This window comes from Rana temporaria, chromosome 1, assembly GCF_905171775.1.
Source record: "Rana temporaria chromosome 1, aRanTem1.1, whole genome shotgun sequence".
Classification (NCBI taxonomy): Eukaryota; Metazoa; Chordata; class Amphibia; order Anura; family Ranidae; genus Rana; species Rana temporaria.
In genome coordinates this window covers 432,590,322-432,601,429 of record NC_053489.1, presented here as the reverse complement: position 1 = coordinate 432,601,429, position 11,108 = coordinate 432,590,322, and the positions used below count along the sequence as shown (strand labels likewise).

General features: G+C 49.2%; 1 protein-coding gene across 2 annotated transcripts in view; it reads left to right on the top strand.

Annotated features, from left to right (window-relative positions):
• Nucleotides 1–210: 210 nt before the first annotated feature.
• The window catches only part of PKD2 (polycystin 2, transient receptor potential cation channel), a 98,195-nt gene continuing 87,297 nt past the window's right edge, over nucleotides 211–11,108 (top strand). For both annotated transcript variants that reach the window (XM_040325795.1, XM_040325786.1), the window contains exons 1-2: nucleotides 211–942; nucleotides 9,011–9,124. In XM_040325795.1, coding sequence (XP_040181729.1) covers nucleotides 390–942; nucleotides 9,011–9,124 — 667 coding nt within the window. In that variant the 5' untranslated portion in view covers nucleotides 211–389. The remainder of the gene's footprint in view (nucleotides 943–9,010; nucleotides 9,125–11,108) is intronic.

The following is an 11,108-nucleotide window of genomic DNA, read 5'->3' as shown; positions in this document are numbered from 1 at the left end:
AAGGAAGTGATTGTTAGCGGGGTGACAACCCTGAGAGGTGGCTAAGGTGACACCTCTGTGGTTTTCTGGAAGGAAGTTGTAGACCAAGTCCAGGAGGGAGGTGCAGTGGCATTGTTGCCAAGCACAGCGCTGGATAAGGGTCTGTGGATGAGGAAGGAAGTGATTGTTAGGGGGTGACACCCATAGTGACACCTCTGGTCTTCTGGAAGGAAGTTGTAGACCAAGTCCAGGAGGGAGGTGCAGTGGCATTGTTGCCAAGCACAGCGCTCAGCCTTTTCCTGGATAACGGGTCTGTGTGAGAGGAAGGAGGGCGGGATCACAGAGGGAAAGTCCCAGAAAAGTTCATGGATAAAAGTTGGAGCTAAGATGGCTGCTAGGGAGAGGAGAGGATGGTGAACCCCAGCCGTGTGAAGCCCCAGCCGCCCCCCGATCTGGACGGAGAGGAGAAGAAGAAGAGAAGGAAAGGCAATCTAGAGATGAAGACGGCGCCGTCCTCCTCCTCCTCGCCCAGCCTCCCGGCCCGGGTCATGTTAGAGATGGACGCTCTGCCCAGACAAGAGGCGCCCCCAGGAGGGTCCACCCCGTCCCCGCTCTCCTCCTGTTCTCGCCAGGCATGGAGCCGAGACAACCCGGGCTTCGAGGCGGAGGAGGACGGCATGGAGGAAGAGGAGGAGGACGGGGAGGAGGGCACGGTGGTGGAGATGGATGTAGAATGGCATCCCTCTGCTGGACATGCCCGGAGGTCTTCTTCTCTGGTCTCCTCTAGTAGTGGGGGCAGTACTGGCCTGGTGGGGTATCACCCCAATAATATGGGGGGACAGGGGCAGAGAGGGGGAAGGAGGAGGAGAGGAGAGCCTGGCACTACAGCGGGCACTGCCACCCATGAAGCTGAGCGCACTCAGGAGCTGGAAGGCTGGGGGAAGATCCTGCACACCCTCCGAGGTAACTACCCAGCTGACACATAGCTAATATGCATAATATATATACTGTATAATCACTTCACCCCCAGGCCTCTTCTGCCACTCATTGTTTACATGTAACAACCAGCATTTTTTGCTAGAAAATTACCTGGAACCCCCAAACATTATATATCTTTTTTTTAAAGCAGGGGCCCTAGAGAATAAAGCGGGTGTTGCAATTTTTATATCACACGGTATTTGCACAGCAGTTTTTCAAATGCGTTTTGTTTTGGAAAAAAAAAAACACTTTTTTGAATTGTAATGCAAAAAAAAACACAATACATAACCCAATTAAAATCTAAAAGATGATGTCACCTGAGTGAATAGATACCAAACACGTCATGCTTTAAAATGGCGCACCCCCATGCAGCAGCAGCGACAAATGGTGTCAATTTTACTATCCATAGGCAATGCTTTAAAAGCTAAATCTAACCTCCGGTGTAAATCTAAGACCCCTTTCACACTGAGCCGCCCATAGCGTCAGCGGTAAAACACTGCTATTTTTACCGGTGACGCTATGGACGCATTTCGGACGCATTTAACCCCCGCTAGCGCCCGAGAAACGGTTAAAACTGCTGTATAGCCGCGCTGTCCCATTGATTTCAATTGGCAGCAGCGGGGGAGGAGCGCCTTCACCGCGCCTTCACTGCTCCAAAGGTGCGGGTAGCAGGACTTTTTTTACCGTGCTGCTAGCGCAACGCACTGGAGACAATAGAGCAGCACTTTTAGGGCGGATTGCAGGCGCTATTTTTAACGCTATAGTGCCTGCAATACGCCCTCAGTGTGAAAGGGGTCTAAAGGTTACTACTTTAGATTTACACCGAAGGTCTGCAGCTAGAATTACTGCCCATGATCTGACGTTCGTATTGATACCTCACATGTTTGGGATGATCGCTGTTTGCGTGGGTTTGGGACAAACACGTGTGTTCAGCTTTGTGTACAAGCACAGGGGGCACTTTACATTTTTTTCTTCTACCGTATTTATCGCGGTATAACGCGCTCCCGCGTATACCGCGCACCCCTAAAGTTGCCCCGAATCCTGTGGAAAAAAAGTTTTTTTTGTACTTACAGTTTTGGTGTCTTGCGCGGCGGCCTCGTCGGGTCCGGCGTCCGTCTGCGGCTTCAGGTGTCCTCTTCGTCGGGGCCGGTTTCCGTCTGTGGCTTCGGGTGTCCTCTTCAGCGGGTCCGGCGTCCTTCTGCGGCGTCCTCGCGTCCTCCCCGCTCGTTTCCCGCGCTGAGTTTGAATACTGCGCCGACATATACAGAGCGCAGTACACTCGTGTATTGTCGGCAATGCTCGGCAACTCTCGCACTGACGTCCTGTACGTCCAGGACGTGAGCGCGGAAGGAGCCGAGACTGCCCGACTATACCCGAGTGTACTGCGCTCGGTAAATGTCGGCGCAGTATTCAAAACTGGGTGCGGGAAAGCGGGTATCGGCGTATACCGCGCACCCACGATTTTGCCCTGATTTTCAGGGCAAAAAAGTGCGCGGTATACGCCGATAAATACGGTAATTAATTTGTTTTATTTTTACACTGTCCCTTTAAAAAACATTTGAATCACTTTTATTGCTGTCAGAAGGAATGTAAACATCCCTTGTGACAGCAATAGGCATGTGACAGGTCCTCTTTATGGAGAGATCTGGGGTCTAGAAGACCCCAGATCCCACCTCTGCCCATAAAAGCATTCAAAACACCAAGATCGCTGAGATCAAATGCTTTTCGCTTTTTGAAAATAGCGGCATCTACTTCCAAGGAAACCCAAAGAGTCTCTTTAGAGCTGAATATAGTTTTCTTTGTTAAGGCCCCATTCACACTTGGGGATTCGCAAATCGCATAGCAAATTGGTGAAAAATACGCATTTGGGTTCCATTCACCCCCAAATGCAGTGCAATTTTCTCGTGATCGTCATGTGACTGAATCGCGATGCAACCGCATCAAAACGCGTCTTTAACCACTTAATCACCGCCTGCAGTCGAAATACGTCTGCAAAGCGGTTGCTTAACTCTGGAAGGACGTCCATGGACGTCCTCCCAGAATCGCGCCCTCTGAGGCGCGCACACGGGAATGTCCATGACCGCCGCTGATAGCGGCGGTTTACCACGTGATCGCTCCGTCCAATGACGGAGCGATCACTTGTAAACAAACCGGCGTCATGTGATGACGCCGGTTCCTCCCTCCCCTCTCTGTACCGAATGGTACAGTGTGAGAGGAGAGGGGGGGGGGGGGGAGAGCAGATGCAGCACGAGTGCTGTGGGCTGGTTCTGTGACACATGCAGTCACAGATCCAGCCAGCCATCCATCCCTGCTCAGCCATCCCTGCCCCATACTGTGCAATACACAATACCCATACTGTGCAATACTCTGCAATACCCCACAATACTCTGCAATACCCCACACTAATCTGCAATACCCCACACTACTCTGCAATACCCCACACTACTCTGCAATACCCCACACTACTCTGCAATACCCCACAATACTCTGCAATACCCCACACTACTCTGCAATACCCCACAATACTCTGCAATACCCCACAATACTCTGCAATACCCCACAATACCCTGCAACGTCGCCTATGGGGATTTTTAAGTAGCGAAGTTTGGCGCCATTCCACGACCGTGTGCAATTTTGACGGGTGACATGTTGGGTATCTATTTACTCAGCGTAACTTCATCTTTCACATTATGCAAAAGAAAAAGAATGAAGAAAAAATACTAAACTTGCTAAATTTTATAACAGAAACAACGAAAAATTCATATTTTTTTTACAGAATTTTCAGTCTTTTTTCTCTTATAGCGCAAAAAATAAAAAACCCAATTGTGATTAAATACCACCAAAAGAAAGCTCTATTTGTGTGAAAAAAAGGACGAAAATTTCATTTGGGTACAGTGTTGTATGACTGAGTAATTGTCATTCAAATTGTGAGAGCACCGAAAGCTGAAAATTGGTCTGGTTATTAAGGGGGTTTACGTGCCCAGTGATCAAGTGGTTAAAAAATGCATGAAGCTTGTCGCTCAAATAGGAGCAGGAGCTTCTTTTGGGCGGCCCTATGCGTGACACGTGGAGTCGCATGAAAATCATATGCGGGAACCCAAGGTGTGAATCGAGCCTTAGGGCCGGTTCACACTGGGAAATCGCACAGGAACCGGTTTTGCGTTCCTGTGTCTGTCACGTGCAGTGCGGTGCGATTCCCGGCCATACATTTTGAATGCGCTGATATTGCACCGCACCAAGTGTAGCGCTTACGCTCATTTTGGAAACTCACTGCAACTACATTGCATGGTACTTCTGTACCATGCGATCCAGTGCGAGCGAATGCACTGCGTTTGTGGCGTTTGTGGCGTTTGTGGCGTAGATCACAACTCCCACCTGCATGTCATTGTTTGGAAGGAAAGTCTCAATATGGGAGTGTGTCCTTGTTAGGTAAATGATGTCACAAGCATCCCCGCCCCTTTGTATACAGCGCAGGGAATCTTCCATGCAGCTGTGGGGCCGGATCTCTCACCCACGTCCTAAGCTGGCCATAGATGGAAATTCCCATGATTCGGCAGAAGCCAGACACATTTCAATCTGGGTCTGGCCGTCCTAGTTCAAAAGAAGTCACTTATTAGGTGAGAGAGCGACTTCTGTCGAATGGACAAGGTGGAAAACTTTTGTCAAGTTACTGATAGGTTGCTATCGTGTGACGTATTTATTAAAAAGTACCATCCGATTTGGTATTAAGAAAACCAGAGTAAAATAAGACCAATGTCATATCGGTCTTTATTTACCTCCACCAAACACTCCGTGGGTTGCTAGCAAGGGTTGCTAGGACAGCCAGCAGCATCTTAGCAACCGATGACACAGGTCTGAACATACTACATCATACAGTGCCTTGCAAAAGTATTCACCCCCTTGGCAGTTTTCGTGTTTTGTTGCCTCACAACCTGGAATTAACATGGATTATTTGAGGATTTGCATCATTTAATTTACAGAACATGCCCACAACTTTGAAGATGTTTTTTTTGTTTTTTTTATGAAACAAACAACAAATAGGAAAAATTAATAGAAACAGACATTGGCCCCGATTCACAGACAGCGGCGCACATTTATGCCGCCGTAGCGTATCTCCTTTACGCTACGCCAACGCAGCGCAGAGAGGCAAGCATGGAATTCACAAAGCACTTCCTCCCAAAACTGTGCTGGGTTTCCTAGTCGTAAGCCGGCGTAAGTGGAAGTGGGCGTGAGCCATGCAAATGAGGCGTGACCCCATGCAAATGATGGGCCGAGCGCCAGACACATACGTGTAACGAACGGCGCATGCGTCGTCCTGTGGGCGCATCTCAGTGCGCATGCTCACAATCACGTCGGAACAACTGCCTAAGATACGTCTGATCACTGCCTACGGTGTGAACGTAACCTACGCCTAGTCATATTCACGTCCAACGTAAAATACGTCGGCTTGTGTTCCTGGTGCAGACCTTTCCATGGATGCTGCTGAGTTACACCTCCTTTATGGGGCATAACTTTACGCCGGACGTATGACTTTACGCACACTGCGTCGAACGGACGTACGTTCGTGAAACGGCGTATCTCCCTCATTTGTATATGTGAATAGAAAATCAATGGGAGCGCCAAATACGTCCAGCGTAAATATGCGCCCACTCTACGCCGGCGTAGGCAAGTTACGTCGGTCGGATGAAGCCTATTTTCAGGCGTATCTTGGTTTCTGAGTCTGGCGCATAGATACGACGGCGCATATTTGCACTTATGCAGCTTATCTGGAGATACGTCGACGCAAGTGCTTTGTGAATCCGGGCCAATGTGCATAACTATTCACCTCCCTAAAGTCAATACTTTGTAGAGCCACCTTTTGCACCTATCACAGCTCCAAGTCGCTGTGGATAAGTCTCTATGAGCTTGCCACATCTTACCGCTGGGATTTTTGCCCATTTCTTCTTGCAAAACTGCTCCAGCTCCTTCAAGTTGGATGGTTTGGTTTAGGCAGCAATCTTTAAAGGGGTTGTAAAGGTAAACGTTTTTTCCGACAATACTGGCCCCCCCGTTACACTTACCTGACCAATCGAAAGTCCCGCGCTCGCCCCCGACATCCTCTTTGCCGCTCAGCCTGGCCATTGATTGGTTACAGTGGATGGATTGAAAGCAGCGCAGCCATTGGCTCACGCTGCTGTCAATCACATCCAATGACGCGGCGCACCGGGGGCGGGGCCGAGTGATACATTGAGAGGCTATGACCCAGGAAGTAAACCCTGATTGGAGTTACTTCCTCTTTGTTTCCCTGCAAAGGTAAAGCATAATGGGCTACTATGCATCGCATAGTAGCCCATTATGTGATACTTACCTGCAGGAAAAGCCTGCAATGTCCCTGTCTTCCTCGCGATTAGCGAGCGGCCATTCTTCACCCCTCTTCCTTTCGGGGCCGCAAACTTCGGTTCTGTGAGTGGCATGCGCGCGGGAGCCTCCGCTCTTGGCATGACCCGAGTTAGAAAGGGAACAGCATGCCCTTTCTAACCCTGGCGCATGCGCAGAACAAAACGGCGTACGGCGATTTGCAAATATCTCCTAGACCAGGGTTCGGCAAAATCCGGGCGCCCAGTCGCAATTGCGACTAGAATTAGCGACCTGGCGCCCGGGGAAGGAAGCTTAGGCCTGCAGAAGGCCGCAAAGCCGCGGCCTCAATTACCAGCCGGCCCGACGCGATCGCCCGGCGGGGGCGCAAGGAGACACAGGATACCCCATCCTGTGTCTCCGTGCGCCACCACTGCGTGATCGCGTCGGCCGGTAATTGAGGCCGCGGCTTTGCAGCCTTCTGCATGCCTATGCTTCCTTCTGTGATCTGACGCCATCTTGTGGTGGCGGTTGGCATGACAAGTAAACCAGCAATTCTAATGGAACTTCCCCAGTGTTTTCACTGCCATCTCCGTCCCTCTAATTGGAGCCCCAAACATTATATATATTTATTTTTATCCCAACACCCTAGAGGATAAAATGGCGGTCGTTGCAATACTTTCTGTCACACCGTATTCGCGCAGCGGTCTTACAAGCGCACTTTTCTGGGAAAAAATACACTTTTTTTAATAAAAAAATAAGACAACAGTAAGGCTCCATTCACATCTAGGCAGACAAATTTGCGGCGTTTTGTCCCGCGAATTGCGGCGGCAAATAGCGGCGTTTTGTACCGCGATTGTCCACCTAGATGTGCCCCTCTATGGGGATGGTTCACGAATGCCGAAAGCCGCCTGAAAAAAAAGGTCGGCGTCACACGGGGACTGTGAATCGAGCGAGGAGGACCCGCTCGCTCACACAGCGGGTGGCATCGCTGGATCCAGGGACAAGGTGAGTAAACCAAGCCTGTGGATCCAGCGAAAGGTAAGCCCGTCCAGCCCGAGCGTGACTCGGGTTTACCGATCCTAACATGAAAAACCAACCCCGAGTCACGCTCGGGTTTACCGTCAGGGGGGTTAAGCTAGTGCATTGTTGGTTCACCTTTTGCTTCGATTTCCCTTCTAGAAAATGTTTTTCTTTGCCTGAATTTCTCACTTCCTGTTCCTCCTCAGTAAGCTGTTCTGGCTGACTAACCCCCATGAATGATTGGGGCAAGCTTACTGAGAAGAAACAGGAAGTGAAAAAGTCAGACAAAGAAAAAAAAACATTCAGGAGGGAAATAGAAGGAAAAGGTAAGTGAGCCAACAATGCACTAGCTTAAAGGAACCTATTTAGAAAATAAAAAACAAACCTTTACAACCCCTTTAAGGATCCTAAGCAAGTTAATAGGCAAAAGCTGAGAGGCATAACTGTGCGTAACCCTGTGTCGTGAATCTGTAAACATACACATTAGGGGTACATAAGGAAAGGGGTTTTGTTTTAGAAAACAAAGCTTTTTTTTGTTAAAAAAGTGGCTCCTAACTTTTTTTGTCTGCAGAGCCCCCCTTACATCAGAGTCTGCAGAGCCCCCCCTTAAATCAGAGTCTGCAGAGCTCCCCTTACATCAGAGTCTGCAGAGCCCCCCCTTACATCAGAGTCTGCAGAGCCCCCCTTACATAAGAGTCTGCAGAGCCCCCCTTACATAAGAGTCTGCAGAGCCCCCCTTACATAAGAGTCTGCAGAGCCCACCCTTACATAAGAGTCTGCAGAGCCCACCCTTACATAAGAGTCTGCAGAGCCCACCCTTACATAAGAGTCTGCAGAGCCCCCCCTTACATCAAAGTCTGCAGAGCCCCCCCTTACATCAAAGTCTGCAGAGCCCCCCCCTTACAATAAAGTCTGCAGAGCCCCCCTTACTTTAGAGTCTGCAGAGCCTTCCTTTACATCAGAGTCTGCAGAGTCCTCCCTTACATCAGGGCCCAGGCGCAAGTTCGACCCTTGTAGTTCCACCACTGCCTGGGCTAACAAAAGCCCAGGTACCAGGATGCAATTTCTAGTCACCATGGCAACCTGGTGCCTGGAATTTATCGAACCCTGCATTATGGCACCATTGCGTTAAGCCAGCCCCTTCTAAAACCCCAGAACGCATGAAAAAGGTACATGCACTATTTCTAGCAACTGATTGCACCATAATGCTTGGTGGTGCATTATAATTTGTTGTGCACTGCAACTCAGGTGCGTTGGGGTGCTGTTCAAAATGAATTGACCTGCAAAGCAGCAATGTGCTTAACATGCTTTTAGTGGCTGTGATTTTTTTTTCTTTCTTTCCACCTGCTGATTCTGCCCATAACACCCTTCCTGTCTTAGGGTGACAATGCTAACCTGTATTGTATCTGTAAAGGAGCGGCAATGTCACCCTAGGCTGCTCATTACTTATTTGCACTACAGAACACCTTCTCCTCTCCTCTTTCTACAACAGAATTGGGAAATGCTCTGTAGTGTCAGAGCTAATAACACTGCATGGGATTTCAGTGCAGAAGAGGAACATCGCTGTCAGCCCATTACAGACAGTTATGAGCTCTCTGGATTTCTGGCAGGGTGAACATATACTTTTCTCAAAAAGATAGAATAAAATGTTTCCAAGGTAGATTTTTACTTATATTTCCTTTGCATTCCTGTATAGGTCTTTGGGGTACAAGATACACAGAAGACCGCATAACTACCAGAGAGAAATACCTGAAGAGTGTGCTCCGCGAGCTGGTCACCTATGTGGGCTTTCTGATTATCTTATGTATTCGTAAGTATGAAGTTCCTGGGATCAACTTACTAAAAAACTTTAAATACACGTGTGGCCGACTTTATAGCCCCAAGTATTTGGAATTCTGTTCATTCAATGTACACATCTTATCAGGCTGCATAGCCAGGAAGATTTATCCACTATTCACTATTGCAGCTCTGCAGCTTCATTCACCTTCCCTCTCAATGGACTTCACACTACTGAGATACTCCTATTGTAAACTGCCAAAGCACCTTCTAATTTGGTGCCCAGAGTTTGTGTTAGAGTTAGGGATGCACAGAAATTTCGGCCACCGAAACATATCGGCCGAAAATGTCCCTTTCGGAAATGTGCCTGAAAGAGAAATCTCACCGATAATGGTGCCGAAAATGGGGCGGGGCCTCGCCCCTGGTGTCGCCCAGTACGGTGGTGTCCTTTTTGGGAGCGTCCCTGTCCAGCCCCAGTCCAGTCTAGTACTCTCCTCCCTCTCTCCTTGACGAAGCGGCTGAAAGTGTTCTATGGAGGAAAGCTGTCAGCACACACACTGCGTTAAGAAGCAGCTTGTCGGTATGATCAGCAGGGGGGGAGCATTATCAGTGTGCAGCGCCGCAGGGGTTAAGAGTGCAGGACTTGTTGTTTGACATGCTGTAAGAGACCGAGCAGGCTCATTGTTTCTAACAGCATGTCAAGCATAGAACACTGCTCTTGCTAACACTGCCCTGCCCCCCTTAATGACATACTAATGCCGGGTACATGACGCTGTCATATAAGGATATCCACGCATGCGTTGAATCATTACGACGCATGCGATGGAGGGAATTGGACGGATCGATCCGGTGAGTCTGTACAGACCACCGGATCGATCCGCTGAAGCCGATTCCAGCGGATAGATTTCTTAGCATGCTAAGAAATTTTTATCTGCTGGAAATCGGTCGGCCCGAAAAAAATCCGCGGAAAAATATCCGCTGGGTTGTACACACCAGCGGATCTATCCGCTGGAACTGATCCGCAGATCAATTCCAGCGGATAGATCCTCTCGTGTGTACGGGGCCTTAGGCAAATGATGGGCACTGGTAGGCTGCATTTAAAGGAACCTGGTGAGGCTGCATTGATTTCATGTACCACGTCTGCAGTCTCTGACCATCTCCTGTACCACATCCACAGTCTCTGACCATCTCCTGTACAACGTCTGCAGTCTCTGACCATCTCCTGTACCACGTCCGCAGTCTCTGACGTTCTCCTGTACCACGTCCGCAGTCTCCGACCAACTCCTGTACCGTGTCCGCAGTCTCTGACCATCTCCTGTACCACATCCGCAGTCTCTGACCATCTCCTGTACCACGTCCGCAGTCTCTGACCATCTCCTGTACCACGTCTGCAGTCTCTGACCATCTCTTGTACCGCGTCGCCAGTCTCCGGCCATCTCCTGTACCGCGTCGCCAGTCTCTGACCATCTACTGTACCACGTCGCCAGTCTCCGACCATCTCCTGTACCGTGTCGCCAGTCTCCGACCATCTCCTGTACCGCGTCGCCAGTCTCCGACCATCTCCTGTACCGCGTCGCCAGTCTCAAATTCGGTATCGATTTCGGTTTTCTGCCTAGTGTATTTTTCATTTTTGCTATCGGTTTCGCCACCAAAAAACACATTCGATGCATCCCTAGATAGCGTTGTTATTATAGTAATAAGTATTAATACTGATATTGCAGTTTTACTTGTTCTTTATGTGGTGTACAATTCTTACCGGATGTATGAATTCCAGGTCGCCCTTAGAGCCCCCTCACACTTCTTTGTTCCTATGCATTGCGGTAACATGGGTTAGCATGTTGTGGTGCCGTTCATTCACCGCAGCACACTACAACTCATGCTAACTGACTACTGTGTGTTGTCCATTTTGGTGCAATCACAGCCCATTCATTTGAAATGGCGGCCTTCACGCAATACACATAAACGCTTGCTATAACACGCATTAACGCGACACACCAGAACGTACGAAGCAAAAATAG